Here is a 16497-nt window from a genome sequence, read left to right as displayed (position 1 = left end):
AGCTGGGTTAGCTCAGGAGAGGCACAAGCTCAGAGCCTGCATTCAGACCTATTAGCATGAACCTGCTGCAGGATCTAGAGAACACCAGACCAAAGGTGGAACTGGGCTCAGGTTTCCTGGTGGAAAAGCAGTCCCTTCAAGTCCAGGGGGAAGCAGAGCATGGGCAGAGGAAACAAAGCTAGCCTGACTGCCTGCTCTTTTACACATACAGAGGTGTCTTCTCTGATTCTGCAGGCTTAGCCAGAACACTGGAGCAGGGGCTCTGAGGCCAGAGTGATCCTGCTAGTCAGAAAAGTGTCCTGGGAACCTTCTTTCCAGCAGAACTGTCATACAGCTAATGCAGCAGTACATAAATTAACAGCCAGTGTTTAAGAGCATATGGGCAAGGGGGGCCTGTAATTCAGGTAACACACTCTTAACAACTTGTGCAGATGTTGTCAGCAGCAGACTGTTGGGGAAGCAGTGTCTTTCAGTTGTGCTCTTACTGGCTACTTTGACGCCTCAGTGAAAAATAAAATTTTGTGTTGAACTGATCTCTGATTTCTGGATGTGTAATAAAAAAGGGAATAGTAAGATTCTGGTGCCACATAACACTCCTAGCTGTGTGGAGCTGCGTCTGACATGCCCTGCAATCACTGCTCTTTTGAGCCAGGAGAGAGGGAGCAGCTCTCTGGCTGGTGGCAACTTTTTGGTGCAGTACTGAGCTCCTACTGCAAAGGGCAATATGGAGGTGGACATAAAGAAACCCACAGCTGTTTGTAGAAGCCATTGTCTCAATAAATTATTCACAGGGAACATCACACCCACACTGCACATCTGTCTTCACTGTGCCAGGTGCATGAGTGTGGTTGTCAAAGTTGTCAGTTTTTGAGACATGAGTCACTCAGTCTGACATGCAGGGAGGATGTGAGATGATGTGAGAGAGAGAGATGTGTATCCTAGAGAACAAAACATCCTGGTGAAACTGATACAGCAACAAGTGGGTTTTGGCTTCTTGAAGAAAGGAGGGTGTGGAGCTGTGCATCTGTCCTTTGCAGTGACTGTCTGCTGCTACAGAGGCTTATTTCTATTTCTCTGCCCTCTGACCACCATGCTAGTGGGGTAAGGAAGTCCCATATGCAAGGCAGGGTGCATCAGTAGAAGCCTGGTATACAGAGCTGCTACCAGAGCAGGGAACAGCTTGTGCTGCCTGTCCCCACAGTTAGCCTAGAGGCAAGCTGCAATGAATTATAACCCAAGGCAAACACCAGACCAAGATGAACTCTGTACCCCCATGGTCACACTGATCAGTGTCCAAGCAAACTGCTTAAAGCTAACTTTGGCAATGGGACGTTTAGGCCCTGTTGATAGGATAAACCAGCTAGACTGCTGGTGGCCTGCTAACATTAGTGGCATCATCACAGCAGAGAGTGAGGCCAGCAGCTGTGATCTGACACAGGACTACTGAAATCACTGGTTTATGATAGCTGAGGAAACAAGGGACTAGGTAGATGACTGGAATCCAGGTGTCCTACCTCCTGATCCTCTGCTCCATCTACGCTGCCTCAGTATTACAAAATCTATTCCTGTCTGCCCCGTCTGTCCCCTTCAGATCATGCATCATCATACCTGGTCAAAGGCCTGATCAATCTCTTCCTGGAGTATCTCCAGGAAATTGTCATTGAGGTCGATGAGTTCCTGTATGTTGCTGAAGACGCCCAGGAGCTGCTCCTGGCTCAGCAGCCCAGCTGCCTGCATGGGGAGATAGAACTCCTCCTTGATGATGCGCAGGTCCTCTCCATAGCTGGCTTCTGTGTTGACAAACTCCAGCACAGATTCCTTGCGCTCTGTTCTGCGCTTGCGACACTTCTCACAGAGGTCAGCCCGCCTCTGATTGCAGTTCTGCACATCAGTCTCCACTGGGAGGTCTCTTTCTCCACAGTCAGTGCAGGGCCGGTGGGCTTCCCAGGCCTGCAGGGAGCTCAGTGTTTCAGATGCCCTGTTCCTCCACTTTCTGGCTGGCATCTGGCCAATGCCACTATCTGCCCTTTCCACATCTGCTGACTTGGTCCGGGTGGCCTTGCTGGGATCCAGGTCATCCCGGACATCGTTCATGCCAACAATCCCACTGTCTGTGCTCAGGCTGCTGACATTGCTCCAATGATGTCTGGAGCGGAGGAAGCCACGTGGGGTGCGGCGGGTCTCATCAAAACTGCCACCGTGGCCAAGGTTGGCTTTTGCCACCACTGGACCTGAGAACAGACACAAATAGTTACAGGCACAGAGTTCACCTGAGAGCCCAAGCTGGTACCGACGTGAGTGGTAGAAACTCTGGAGGGGGAGATTTGGTGAAAGCAGGACTGTTAGCTGTCTCCCCTTCAGTTTTGCTGCTAGGAAGTTCAGGGGTCAAAAGTAAATGGTTTCCAGGTGAAGCCTGTCATCCCTGCTCTGCCTATACCTGTGAACTCATTTGGTCCCTCTCCCCCACTGCCACCCACCAGGCAGGCACAGAGATGCAGCAGAGCAGATCCCCATTTCTTGCACACCTGGGTTCAACCCAGAACACTTCCCTCCCCCAGGTCAGTAGTGTCTCACTCCATATTTACACTAGTGTAGCAGTGCTCAGCATGCAGCCCATCACCCCCCTGTGGGTGTGCAGATGTCAGTACCGTAGTCTCGCTCCTGCCGGCGCTTCTGTGCGTGCTGCCGAGCTGCAGCCGCGATCTTCAGCTCCAGCTGCTTCCTCTTCACTGAGTCTGCAGGCATGGGGTCACTGAAGTGTGGCCGCAGCCTCACTTCCCGCTGCGCCTTGGCACCATCTGTACTCTCGTGGACAATGTCAGAGCTGGATCTGCGGCAGCTGGGACTAGGGGTCTGCAAGAAAAGCAAGTAGGTTTGGAGCATAGCAGTGGCCAAAGCAGTGCTTCGTTTGCAGCCACTGGACTCTGGTTGCCAAAAGAGAGAAAAGGCAGCTCAGCAGTGTTAGGGCTGTAAATGGAGGTCTGCTGCACAATCATTAGGAAATCAGTCACAGAATCATCTGGGTTGGAAAGCATCTCTGAGATCATCAGGTCCAACCCTTAGCCCACTACCACTGTGGTTACCAGGCCATGGCACTGAATGCCACATCAGTCTCTTCTTAAAAGCCTCCAGGGATGGAGAATCCACCACCTACCAGCTCCCTCTGTCTTGCTTAGTCCTAACAGCATGGACACCCCATGCTCTGCTGTTGTGCATCTCCGAGTACAATGGTTCTGTGGTGGCTGGAACACAGCTACTGGATAATCATGAAGAAGTGCAGAGACCTGGCTAAGGGCCTACAGGGGAGGCTGAGCCTGTCCTCCAAGGATCTGAGCTAGCTTGCCTCTGCTCTGTGAACATTTCAGTGCTGCAGGATCAGGAACTCCAGCCTCTGTGTCATACCAGTAGTTTGATCAAGTAAGGACTGGGAGGGAGTCTGTCTGCTCTCCCAGGATGAGAAGCAACGAGGGACTGGTGGCACACTGCAGGCCACTAGGGGTTACTGCTGAACTTCTTGCAAGAGAGGCAGCAGCAGATAGGTAAGGGCACAAAACTGCCTCTTGTTTTATTAACTGTACTAAAAGATCCACGAGAAACCCTTGTAACACAGTTCACTTGCTCATGGGAGTTGGTGTGATTTCAGACCTCAGGCTCCCAATCTGACCAGTTCTTACAACAAAGGGATCCTTTAGAGCTTCAGAAAAGAAAAAAATCCTAAACATGCTCAAGATGAGAGGGGAGCTCCTCTCCCTTACATTCCCTGCAGGTGGAGTGTTGCTGGATGTTTCACTGCTTGGCTTTGCCTCCCAGGTCTCTGTTGCCATGGACATGGCTGTGGGCTGCTGGCTGTCCTCTGGAGGTGGGAGATCAGATTCCCTCAGATCACACTGTCCCTCGGAGGGGGATTTGGCAGCAGTCTCGGCATTGCAGCTGCAAGGGAAAAAGCAGACTCTGATGAGCATCACATGTGCAGTTCACCTGCCATTCCTGACACAGATGAGACTGAGAACAAAGCCCTGGTTCCAACAACCAGACATAACAGTTCAGGGAAAGTGTATGCAGGAATCTAAGACTGGTCGGCACAGACAGCTGTGCGTGTGTTTCAGGAGCTCTAAACACAGCTCAATTACAGCAGTGCAAATCAGATAATTGCACTCATGTCAGCATCAGTCTGGGATATCAAGTCTCGGGTATTCGAAGGGTATTTTTGTGTCCATAAAACATTATATTAACCCACAGGGACCAGAAAAACCTCTTTCTAAGTAGGCCACATCCATATTTGCTGCTATTTAAAGAGATACTGTCAACACAGAAACCGTATTGCTCATCTGGAAGAAAATCACCTGCTAAAAACCCTAATACTCTGAAGAGATTACAGGATTAAAGGAGATTTCCCTCTGTTTTTCATCTCATATGATCCCAGGTCTGCTGAAGCCACTGGAAAAATTCCCTCTGCTTTAGTGAACTCAGGACCAGGCCTTCTGGTGCACTTAAGAGCCCTGAATAGATTAGCAGATTCTGTTGTTGTCAGCTGGCAGATCTGAGATGCTCCTATTCATGGCTGTGTGGTGCTGGCAAAGGCCTGGCCTGGCTGATGCAAACAGCCTTCTCCAACCCCACTTCACCCTCTCTATAGACAACATCACCTCTCCAGACAGATACAGTCAGGTGCAAAACAACTGACTTGACAGAGAGGTTGACAGACCGCAGTTTTTGATACTACTTTGGATACATTTAACAGACTAAGATACCATATTTCCATGCATAATAAAGCCTGCTTGGAATAATATTAATTTCTTCATTTTAGGTTTACTTAATTTTATGGGTTTGGATTACTTTAAAAAGAAACATTAGGACTGAACATGGATGCTTGTACATAGAGGAGGCCCACGTCTGGAACATATTTCAGATTTTGCATGTATTTTATGCCTAACAGAAGTCTCCTATGACAACAACCTACTTCTTAAAGGCTTCATTTGTGAACTTACACTGGTAGGTCACACTGCTAATGTACAATTCCAACACTGTTGTCTACAAGTAAACACATAAGACAGGTGTGCATTTTCCTTACAATTATTGACAGCTGGTTCTGATAACAAACCATCAGCCAATACTGAAATCACTGAAGAAGGAATATATCTACCAGAACACAAACTGGCTCTGTTGTCAGGCCAGAAAAGTTGGTTTGCAACTTTCCAGCTGACACTTTTTCAGCTCCCTGCTTTCACGATTGCACATCCCAGCTAACACTACCAGAAGAATTACCAGCTTAAAAAGAGTTTAGCATGTCTGTTAGCACAGTGCTAACAGAAGGCTTCTGCTTTTCCTTTTGCTCTGCTAACTCCTTGCCATGTGTGTTTGGAAGCATCACTTCACCCCTCCAGGCCTGTAGAAAAGCAGTACCAACATCAGTGCTGCCATGGAGCAGTCTGCACTACAGACTGCATTAGCCTTTTACAGGGTCGCAGGCCCGATCCTGGTCTGGTCCATGGCAAGAGGCCCCTGTGTCCCTCCTCCCCCCTGTCCCCAACCACATTTAGGGTACCGTTCCTTCAGCCAGTCCAATGTAACTGTGTGGCCATGACCTAAAATCAGTCATGAAATGATCTGGGATTAAACAAATATCTTCCCTCACATACTCCCAGCCAGATAATTTCATCACTGTTTCATTCAGTTGGGTAAAGCATGAACAGTTCAGCTGAGCACACCTGAGGGAGAGAAGGTGGAGGTGAGGGAGCAAGAAGGCTTCTGAAGAGGATCTGCCACTGCCAAGAAACCACCATTTCCAAATGCTACTCCTACTCAGACAGCTTCTCGTTGAAACATGCCCAAAGAAGGGATCATGCTGAAGCACAGAGAGGCAGTGGAATGTGTACACAGTCAGCAGCAGAGCTCAGAACTCAAACACTGATTTCTCTTGATCACATCAACTCCCAGCATCCTGCTTTAATCTTTGCCTCTGGCTTAAAAGGAAAAAGGGGCATTGCCAAGAAGGGATTGTGCCCCTTTATCCAATCCCCTTCCCCTGGGAAAGATCTGGGCTGCCAACAGGTTCACAGCCAATGGCTATTCAACCAGTCCTGTCTGCTTTCATACAGAGCTGCAGAAAGGTGAGCTCTGGGATGTTCCCTTCTGTGGGACCAAATCACTTACTGGGATAGAAGCTTTCTGCCTGGAGTTTGTGTCACTTTTCCCTGTTCTCCCCAGGACAGATTATGTGCTTGGGCCAGCACAGGAAGGACTGTAGTCCATTCTTTCTGATTGGCTTTCTACACCTCTGATTCATCATCTCTGAATCTCATGGAAGGACAGGCACTGGATGTGTGGTGTACAACCGGAGGTGCATTTGCTTTCCTTCACAATCTCTATAGTATCATTCATGGTTTTATCATGGTACAGGTTGGCAGTTCTCTCCTTTCCAGGTGTTCCAGACTCTTTCTGACTAATGGAAACATTTTTGTCCACTCCTTCCCTGGCTTCCAGACTTGGAATCCTCTGCTATGGGAAGCTGTTATTCTACCCATCATCACAATGTCATCCCAATCACACTCCATCACTCTTTCCAGGAAGCGTTCTTTCTTAATCATGTCCTTTGCTTCCTTGTGCATCATTTTGTTGTCACCTTGTCACACATTTTATAGACAAGAATGCCAGGTCCATACACGCCCTTATCCTGAGCAATTTGCTCCTTAAACAAGTTCAGAAAGTGGACTACAAATGCCTACAGGATTTCCATCTAGATCTCAAAACCCTTTTCCCAGCCAGGACTACAATTTAAGTTAAAGGAACCCATGTTAAAGTTATCCACTAAGTTAAAGTGACCACTGAGGAGGCTAAAGCCACCATAACTATGAAGCTGAAAATCAAATATTCACTGATGAAATACCGAGCCATTTGAATGAATCTTAAGTAATTAACTTTTAATGGTTAGGGAGGCAAGTAACTTACCAAACAAAACTGCTTTGTAAATCTGTAACACTTACACAGAACCACCAGAAAGAGAAGACAACTTTAGCTATCTTATTCTGTGATGCTCCATCACAAATTCTCTATCAAAAGTTTGCTGAGGACAGTATCTGTGGAAATGGGACCAAATCCCCAGCTTTCAGCTCATTTCACTTGAGACTTAAAATAAACGTGGCCTGGATGTCAGCAAACATAACTTAGGACCTAAAACGGCCAGACAAAAAGTCTCCCACTTCTGCAGTGAGAATCAGTTTCAGTTATAAACGAACATAAAAGCACTCTGCAGTCTCAGATGAAATGATGGAAAATTGAGAAATTTCCAGCCAAAAGAAACTGGAGTTTGCCACTAGCCAATACTTTGGAACCGCCAACAGACTTGTTTTCCTCCTGCTTTCCTGAAGAAAATACAACCTTTGCCATTAATTGTTACTACTACGGAAAATAAACAGGCCAGGGTGGTTCCTTCACATGAAACAACCTCTCTAATACTGGAACCACTGTCATCCTCATTTTTAAATTTATGAACATTTTGATGTTAATAAAATCACCTCATATATGTTAACAAATACAACTAGGGAGACCGAATACATTCATAGAAACAAAAACCAATGTGCATATTAAAAGAACAGAAACCACACTGAAACTGTAAAGACCCTGGGCAGAAAGTGTCTGGAGGCTGGGAGAATAGTAGGAAGATTACCCATTACCCATTCCTATATACTTTGCTAAGCATGCACCTCGGGCTCCAGACACCAGTGAAACCTCTGATCTGCCCCAGACAGCTGTTCCTATGCTCCTACTCACAGTTTGTCCCACTCTGTGTATTTCATTTCACGTCTATGATAAAAAGAGTCCTACTCAATAAAAGTGACTGCATACCATGGCTTTCTCATCTGTTTCTCCGCTGGGTTTTCATACTTTAGAACATAAGGGTGGGCTGGACAACTGAAGGAAATATTTAGGGCTCTGACACCATGTACTTCCATTTGGATTATAAAGCTGTAGAAGTATTTCTGCTTGTTGCACTGGCTCTGTTTACATGGGGAGCTTCAGCTCCACAGAAGTTCTTCCAGATGAATCTCACTCCTGTGCAGGTCACTACCATCTCCTCTAAAACCTGAGTTCAGCCTCAGAGCTCTAGCATTCCAGAAATACCAAGTCATGGTATGATGCTCTGGCATTTCACACACCACAGCTGTGGATGCCTGAAGCAGCCAGGAACCAAGTCAAAGACAATTCTTTGTAAAGTCAGTCCTGAACATCAAGTGTATGGAAACAAACCACTCCACTAACACTTATGCCTCCATTTCTCATCAGCCTTATCTAGTGATAAACAATAATAACTGACCCCAATTTCTAGCTTCCAGAAATCTGTTGGTTCCTCTTGGTCCACTGCTTGCACACAAAGGGACCCCCATTTCTTTGGCAGGAGGCAGGTAACAGGATTGCAGTGTCCAAAATCAGAATAGAGAAAGCAGCCCTTGTGAAAATCTTACCCAGAGAAGGGGAAAGCTTGGTTGGAGAAGTCGAAGGATTTATGAAAATATTTTCTGTTACTATATACACTGGCTGAGGTGGCAGAACAACTGTTTTTTGCACGTACTTTCACTCGCTGCATGTGCTGGTCTCCAGCTTGTGGTTCAAGACTCATAGGAGCCATCTTGCTTCCATTTGCTTGGCAGTTCACTACATAAAGGCAGCAAGTGAAAGCACTTACTGCCACATGTCCCACTACCTGAATTCATATCCTGCAGTGGTGGGATGGACTCTGCATATCCTTTCCAAGGAATCATATTAGTACTTTGTAGCTTCTTGTTGTCCCCTACTTTTAACAGAAGTTTAAAGATAAAATTAAAATTAAAAAAAAAAGGATCTTTCAACAGTTTCTTACAGAAATAAAATGTGTGGGCTACTAATGGGTGCTGTCTGGACAGCATTAAGGTGTACAAAAAGGCAAAATCTAGATGTTTTTTGTGTTTAATCCCACGTAAAGAAGGAGTTTAAGCTCAATTGCTTTATGACATATCCATGTTTCTATCAGAGACCCCAAGATGAAAGACTCCGCCAACAGCGTATTTATGCTACAGGTGTTAAATGTATGCATCAGGGGAGACTGGGTCACATTTCAGGTGACCACACAGAGCATGTTACCTTTTCTTAATAAGTTCCAGAGCTGAACCTATGAATTCATCCTTCATTTTTTGTAGCTTAGCTCCATAGCTGGATAAGTCTGTGGCTTCTAACAGCAGCGATGAACAGCAAGAGGACTGGGCTTCAGAAGCCAGTGACTGCCCTGCAAGGTGGAGGACATCATTTAATTGTCTTATGTCTCCTTTCTGCTGCTCATCACTGAAGATCTCCTGTGAAGCAATGTGCATTGCTACTGCCTGTAAAGGTGATCGTGGAATAGGGCTAGAGCAAATGGGGTCCTGGGATATATCCGAGCTGGAGATCTGGTCCTTCACCTCAGGGTTACTCATTCTGAAACCATCCCATGAAGCTGAATATTGGGAAAAACCAGCAGATGTGTGGTTTTCAGGGAACACATCATCATCATCCTCTGCTGTGACAGTGGCTTCATCCACAGCTTTGGTCCCCAGAGCTTCTGTACAGACATTCTTATCCTTCTCCTCCAGTGTCTGGTTTGCAGGCAGACTCTTATTCAAGCACTTTGTCGGCCCAGTGCTGCTGACAAATAAATTTGCCTCCTTACTTCTCATTTCCTTGAATTCCTCAAAGGTGGGTATATAAAGCCTCCCTTTGCAGTGGTCTTCCCTGCTCTGTCCCAGTGTGGTTTTGACATCTGTTTTCCCACTGTATTGTTCCAGGGCTTCTGCTGTTCTGGATTTGGTCATCTCATGGCTTTCCCCAGCTTGTTGGAGGGGCAGATCTGGGGAGCTGTTCTGCCTTCGGAGCTGCAGCCTCCTCTGAGTCTCCTGCTTGATGTTTTCTGGACTGATGATCCTGTGTGTAAAACACAGTCTCTGCCTCCCTGTGAGGCTGTGCCTGAGAGACGTGTGTTCCACCAAAACTGTGCAGCAGTTGACTGCACAACCATTCTTGTACTGCTGGCACATCTGGCATTCAAAGAACTCCTGAGCCCTCAGGTCAGACAGAGTCCCTTGTGGACACACTGGCTTGCAGGGCTCTGCCACCTTACTGCTGTGCAGCCTCAGCTTCTCCTTCAGCTCTTTTTTGGCATCCCCATGTAGGGCTCTTTCCTTGGCAGAAGGGAAAAGCCACTGAGGCACTTTGGCAAAGGGAGGGAAGAACACATTCTGTGCTGATCGAGATGTCTGTTTCACATGGAGAGAAAGGTTTCTCAGAGAGTCCGATGTGCTCTGTACTGAAGCCACATCCACAGAGCCTTCTGTCCACTGACTGATGCCTCTGGAGCGAAAGGTGATCTCGTTATCCAGGCTCCGGAAGTGAGAATACAGCCCAGGCTCAGCAACTGTTGCCCAAGGAAGGTTCTCCACGCTCCGATACATCCGGTTTCCCACAGGAGCAGCCAAAGGTGCCTTGCCTGTGTGGCAGGAGTCTAGAGTGTGGAAGTCCCCAGAAAGAATGTGAGTGTCTAGGTTCTTTAGTGGATGCATGCTGCTAACTGAAAAATCCTTTAAGCCATGCTGTGCATAGAGCTGATTATTTTGGCAGCTCAAGATCACCCGGCAGTGTTCCTGTGTCTCATCAACACTGATGTATGTCATAGCAAATGCACATGGAGGCTCTAGGGGAGAGGAGGGAGCTGAGCTGGGGTGCTGCTTAGATGCCAGTCAATGTCCACAGACCACAGACAGCAAAGTCTGCTGCTGGGTACTCACATAAGAGAGTTCTCACATGGGTGGAGTCGCCATGCGTAGAAGACCTGTGAATGGAAGGAAAGATGAGTTACTGAAGCAGCCTGGTGATGACTCGTAGGATGCAACAGCAGATCTGCTTCCAGAGAATGCAGAAGCCAAACACCAATAGCTTGGTTAGAAACAGAACAGCATAAGTAGGAGATGAGCCACAAGGCCTGGGGCAGGGAACCTTTTCCATCCCTAGCCAAGGCAGCAGTGGTCTTACACTACCCTTCTGAATTTGGAGAAGTTTATCTTACCTACCCTCAGCAAACCCTCACACTAACACTGCTTAACTCCAGTGAGGGATGCTCAGAAGTGCTTGCTGCAGGCTCAGCTTACTCACACAGCAACACCAACAAGATGGGAGGTTTACAAGAGATATCGAAGTTCTTTCCCTCCAATGGAGTGCTGACAAGAGTATGTGGGATAAGGAAGAGGCTGGGTGTGGTAAAAGATGACATGACAGTGTGGTCTCCTGAAAGGTTCAAGTAGCAAGGAGGAAGAAGGCAGCTGACTGGTGGTGGCTTTGTCCCTGAGTCACACTGCTGCCCCTTAACACTCTTGACTCACCCTTCACAGGGAAGATGCATATGGTTTAGTGACTGATAGCCAAGCTTGTCCAAGGCCTTTCCAGTGCAGAGACAAAGGTACCTCACTGACTTTCACAAATGCATCCTCCTCACCACTTAGCAACAAGTCATCACCAAATGATCACCCTCTCTCATGACAGCTCAGCAGAGGCCCAGGAAGAGGTGTGGCTTCAGTGCTCAGTATTGTAAGGCCCAGGGAAGCTAAGTAACTAAAACACATGTTCAGAGCAACATGGAGAATTAAATCCCAGCAGTTCAGTTTGGGCCAGCAGGATGTAGGTCGAAATCATCCTTCGAAGTAGAAGGTACCTCCTTACACTGAGTGGAGAGATTATGATTTTCACTTAAGGATTTAGGCCTCATGGACTTGCTTGCAGTCATGCAAGACAGCAGTGGCTGTCCACTCTCTCCCTTGAAAAACAGAGGAAAAGGGAACAAGTGAGTGCCATATGTAAAGGAGAGCAATACTAGGTTGGAGATGTGGGGTTAGCCTGAAATTCACATGGGCAACTTAGAGCTGGGGTGGTGAGGCATCAGTCTCTGATAAGAAGCCAGGCAAGAACCAACTAGGTTGACCACACAGGAATAGGTCTTAGTAAAGCAAGGTAGGAACGTGTAAGTTACAGTTCAGACTGTTTGTAGTGCAGATGGTTCTCTGCACACTACTAACCATTCAGGCAGCACAGCCACCTCAACCAAGATGAGAAGGAAGAGGCTTGTTACCCTAAATGCTGGGACACTTCATGTTGTGTAAGCTACCTACAGACATCTTCCATCTGAGGAGAAGTCTGAGGCAGCGTACTGCTCACAACCAATCTTGGTAAGTGGCTGGCAGCTTGATTCACCCCTTGCTTAGACAGGTTCAAATTGATGTACTTTCCCTACATCAATGAAACTATCTCTAACCTAATTCCATACAGGGAATGCAGAGTTGCTCTTGTCGATCACCACTGAATGGAGAACATTATTTCACTCTGTCATAATTGACAATAATAAAAATTAAAACTAGCTCTCAAGGTGTGGCTGTTCCCCAAGTTGTCATAGGCACTTCTCACCCAGTCTTCTCATGGTGGGGCAGGACCTCCCCCATCTTCGTGGCTCTGAAGGAGCCCAGAGGTGACAGCAGGGAAATGTGAGGATCAGGACTTTCTGTGATCATAGGTTATAACATCATCTGTCAAGAAAGAGAGAATGAAAGGATGTGAGAGCCAGTGACTGAGTAGAGAACAGGGCTCCAAAGGCAGCACCAAAGGGCTCGCATGAAAAACTGCATTTAATGAGAGATGCCATGGCCTGTCAGGTTGGTTTGTGATCCAGTCACAGCCACAGGACTGAAAACCACTGTGCTTCCAGACCAACCAGAAAGAGAAAACAACCATTGCTGTAATGAAAGTTAAGAATAAAGCTGTCCTTGCCCAAGGCAGGGAGTTACACACAGTAAGGACTGAAGAGAAACCAAGGCCCTTGTGCAGCAGGTTCCTGAGCCACACTTTTGCTTGGCAAGCACTGCCTGTGTGTGTGAGAGAGCCAGCCAGCCAGGACAGGGTGCAGGCAAAGGGAGAAGGAGCCATGAGAAGAGCAAGGCAGCAGAAGCACAGAAACATGAGAAGGAGACCTGTCTGTGGCTGCTCCCTTCACCAACAGATGGGGCAGCACTAAGAATACCACTGATTGCATCCCCATGGTCTCTCTTCAGGTGGAAACTTACTGCCAGGGTCCATCATGCTGACCCCTCCTTGGGCTGCAGGGCAGCTGCAGTGACACCAGGGATTGGAGCCCACAGGCCTCTGCCCGCTCAGGTGCATGGTGCAGACCACACAGGTGGGCTGTGTCCCTCCATTACATGGGAGAGCACCTCAAACCCAGTGACAGGAGAGGGTCTGTCCCTGCTCCACAGGAGGGCAGAGGCTGATTTCCCCAGCAGGTGCGGCAGGTGCCAGTGCTCATGGGTACTGCTGGGCGGCACAGAGCTGCTGCTGCTTTGCCAGGGCAAATTCCAGAAGATGTGCATAGGGCCACAAAAGTTCCTTTCATGGAAGGAAGAGCTGGGAGAAACCTCCTGCAGGTGGGGCAGGCAGAGGGTGAAGGACAGAGAAGGGCAGCAGTGGCAGCTTTGCAGAGTGGAGGACTCAGAGAAGACAGAGAACAGACATAGCCAGATGCAGAAGACAGCAGGAGACAGAGACTTTCCAGAGGAGGCTGGGTAGTTTGTTGACATGTAGGCAAGCACCACCAACTACTGGATTAAGTGGAGGAAGGGGGGAATTTTGTTTCAAAATATTTTTTTTTAATCCTTTTCACCCATCAGAGCTGAATTTTCTTTCTCTCAAAAGTGACTTTTTACTCCAAGACACGGAAGGCTTCTTTAATACTTTCAGGAGAGCTCAGAGGAAAGGTACACATGAATGTAGCTCAGAATTGGGTGTGCAAGGGGGCTCAGGGCAGTGAGGGTCAGCTTCAGAAATCCATGAGCTCTGTTCCACATCACATCTGCAAGGCAGCTGTGAGACAGAAGCACTGGTCTTCCCTGTCACTCCATCCTTGAAAGGACCATTTTCCAACTGAATTCACCTAGCTTTGCCCTTTTCTAACATGTCATTACCCTGAGGATTGTGGATGGCATGTCAGATAGCAAAGCTTAATTTCACTGATCACCCAGGGCAACTGTTGCCCGAGTCATGACATATGAAGGGGAATGAGCCCTTCTCCCTCCTTCTCCTTCCCCTTCTCCTTTGCTCCACTCTTCATGCCACACACCAAGTGTCACAGATTCAGCTCAGATGCTTGCATTTGCCAGGTCAGTGGCACTGATAAAATAAAGCATATGTCTACACACTCACCTCTAAAGCAACCTGACCACAAGCATGGTCTAGGAACTCTGCTGGAGGAGAACATGAAATGGAGTCTTATGACGACTCATCGAAGAAACACTGGGAACTACAGCAAGATGAAGGAGATGGTCCTCCTACATCAGAACTCTAACTACAGGCTATAATGACAGCAGCTACAGCAAATGCTAGAGAAGTGTGAGGCAATGGAGACAAGTATATGCTGATTTCTGTCACAGTGACACAACTCAGGGTCCTCACTCTCTCCTAAAGATACACTGCAATCCTAACACACCCTGTGTTCTCCTCCAGTTAAGCCAAACAGTGATTTGTCAGTTCTTCATTTCTCCCCAGCATATGTGAGCACCGTGGGTTGCTGCTGCTCTCCTTCATTTATCCACCTGGGTATTCCAGGCAGCCCAGAGCCAGGGCTTTATTGTAGCTCAGCAATCCTGCAAGACAGTGTTGACTTATTCCAGGCCAAATAACAAAGAAGAGCTTAGTGTAGGCTGTTGCTTTGGGAATGATAGATTATTACTCTTTGATCACACTGTCTGAGCAATATTTGCCTGTTCCCAGGCTTGAGGGACTGAAAAGCTCCTGGTGGTTATGAGCTTCACACCTTAAGCGAGCATAAGACTAAAGGCATCGTGTGCTCAGCTTATTTTCTATCTTGTGATTCTGTTTAATCAACTTCTCCTCCAATACTCTGTTAAGTGCTTGCTTGGAGACTTGCCACTAACCTTCATTTTCCTACAAAATCCCCCCCAAGAACTTATTTCTTAAGGATTAAAGCTTGAAGGATAAATTATTCCTTTCCATGCACATAAAACTTGTTTTGCCTGGCTGACCTTCACAGCAAAGCATCAAACGGTCAGTAGGATGAAGCAGGCAGGCATGGGATAAGTTATTCAATATGGTGAAAAGCACTGGGGAGAGGATCAGTGTTGCCCAAGGACTCTGGAGACATCAGAACAGGGGACAACAGGGCCTCACACAGCCTCAGGAGAAGAGGCCACCAAATCTGGCAGGGCTAAAGAAGTTTGCCAGTGCTGCTTCACAGACTTGACGGCAGCAACATGTGTTCAATAGACTTGTCAAACAGAAAAGGTTGTTCCACAAGGTGGTGAAGAGCAGCTTGCTACTGTCTAGCCTCTCCTGACTTGATCAGAGAGATCATGTAAGTCTGGTACATTTTCCACTCTGCACATTTAAAACATCTCAGCCACAAGCAAATTAATTTCTGACTCAGAGCCATCACACCAAACTCCTATTTAGAGGGGAGGGGAGGGACCAGAGTTACTTTACTCCATCTTGAAATAGATTAAACTAACCTTTAGGTCTCACTCTAATTTCTCTGCACTGGGTTTTGCAAACTGTGCAACTGAACAGAGGTTGGCTTACTCCAGAGTACAGTCTGCCTTCTATTTCAGAGATCTAACCAGCTAGAGGGATGCAAAAGGCACATTTCAAAGAACTGTAGAAAGGACTTTAACAAGCTGCAATACCGCTCTGAGTTTTTTGCTATCTGATACAGCAAACCTCATGGACACAGCATGATCTGTCTACTGCCATGTCATGCACACCACTTTAGCACAACACCAGCAATCTCAAAGGAAAGAATGCCAGATACATCTATTTTATCAAGTTAAAGGTTAACAAGAAAAATAAAGATGCCTTGGCTGTATTTTCTTTCTTAGCTGTTCACTTAACCAGAGCTATGCTGCAGGAACTAGTTGACACAGTAGGATGATTAGGTGATTGCAGTTATATTTCTCAGGGGTTTTTTGTCTATTATAGCAGCAGAAAAAGGAACAGCGCTTATGTTAACTATGTTGTTAACAGCTCATCCTGTTAACTATAGCAGGAGAGGAGAGATAAAGCCATGGTAGTTACGTAAACCAGCACAGTTTCCTTTGTTTCTTTTCCTCCCTAGGGTAAACAGCTGAGCATCACTTTCCTTGAGTTTACAAGATTATCACTGCTTTCACTGTCTGTTCCATAGCACAAAGAAAGATCACTAAAAAGAGGAACCACCATGGTTTCAAAACTAGGTAATGCAGAAAACCATAACCTCTATAGTCTGCTCACAGTATTTATAGTCCCTTTGTTCTCAGCTTAACCATAAGCATGGACAGAGCATGTTGACTCAGGCTGACACATGGAACGAAGTCTCTCTCGAACCTCTCAAGAACCAGTGCAGCTCAGGGTCTATGAGGCTGCTAAGAGCACAGGCAATGGCAATAAATTTCTGCTGTGCAAAGAGCT

General features: G+C 47.0%; 1 protein-coding gene across 3 annotated transcripts in view; it reads right to left on the bottom strand.

Moving 5' to 3' along the window:
* Positions 1-16497, bottom strand: part of LOC103531362 (kalirin) — a 44568-nt gene that overhangs the window by 2722 nt on the left and 25349 nt on the right. For 2 of the 3 annotated variants that reach the window (XM_030454539.1, XM_030454538.1), the window contains exons 2-6: positions 12457-12575; positions 9118-10834; positions 3756-3930; positions 2649-2853; positions 1609-2231 (exon numbers count right to left, since the gene is read on the bottom strand). In XM_030454539.1, coding sequence (XP_030310399.1) covers positions 1609-2231; positions 2649-2853; positions 3756-3930; positions 9118-10676 — 2562 coding nt within the window. In that variant the 5' untranslated portion in view covers positions 10677-10834; positions 12457-12575. The remainder of the gene's footprint in view (positions 1-1608; positions 2232-2648; positions 2854-3755; positions 3931-9117; positions 10835-12456; positions 12576-16497) is intronic. The other variant, XM_030454540.1, reaches the window with a different exon arrangement.

The sequence above is a fragment of the Calypte anna genome, chromosome 7 (assembly GCF_003957555.1).
Source record: "Calypte anna isolate BGI_N300 chromosome 7, bCalAnn1_v1.p, whole genome shotgun sequence".
NCBI lineage: Eukaryota > Metazoa > Chordata > Aves > Apodiformes > Trochilidae > Calypte > Calypte anna.
Note: the sequence above shows the minus strand (reverse complement) of the source record. Positions and strands in the feature narration are given on the sequence as shown.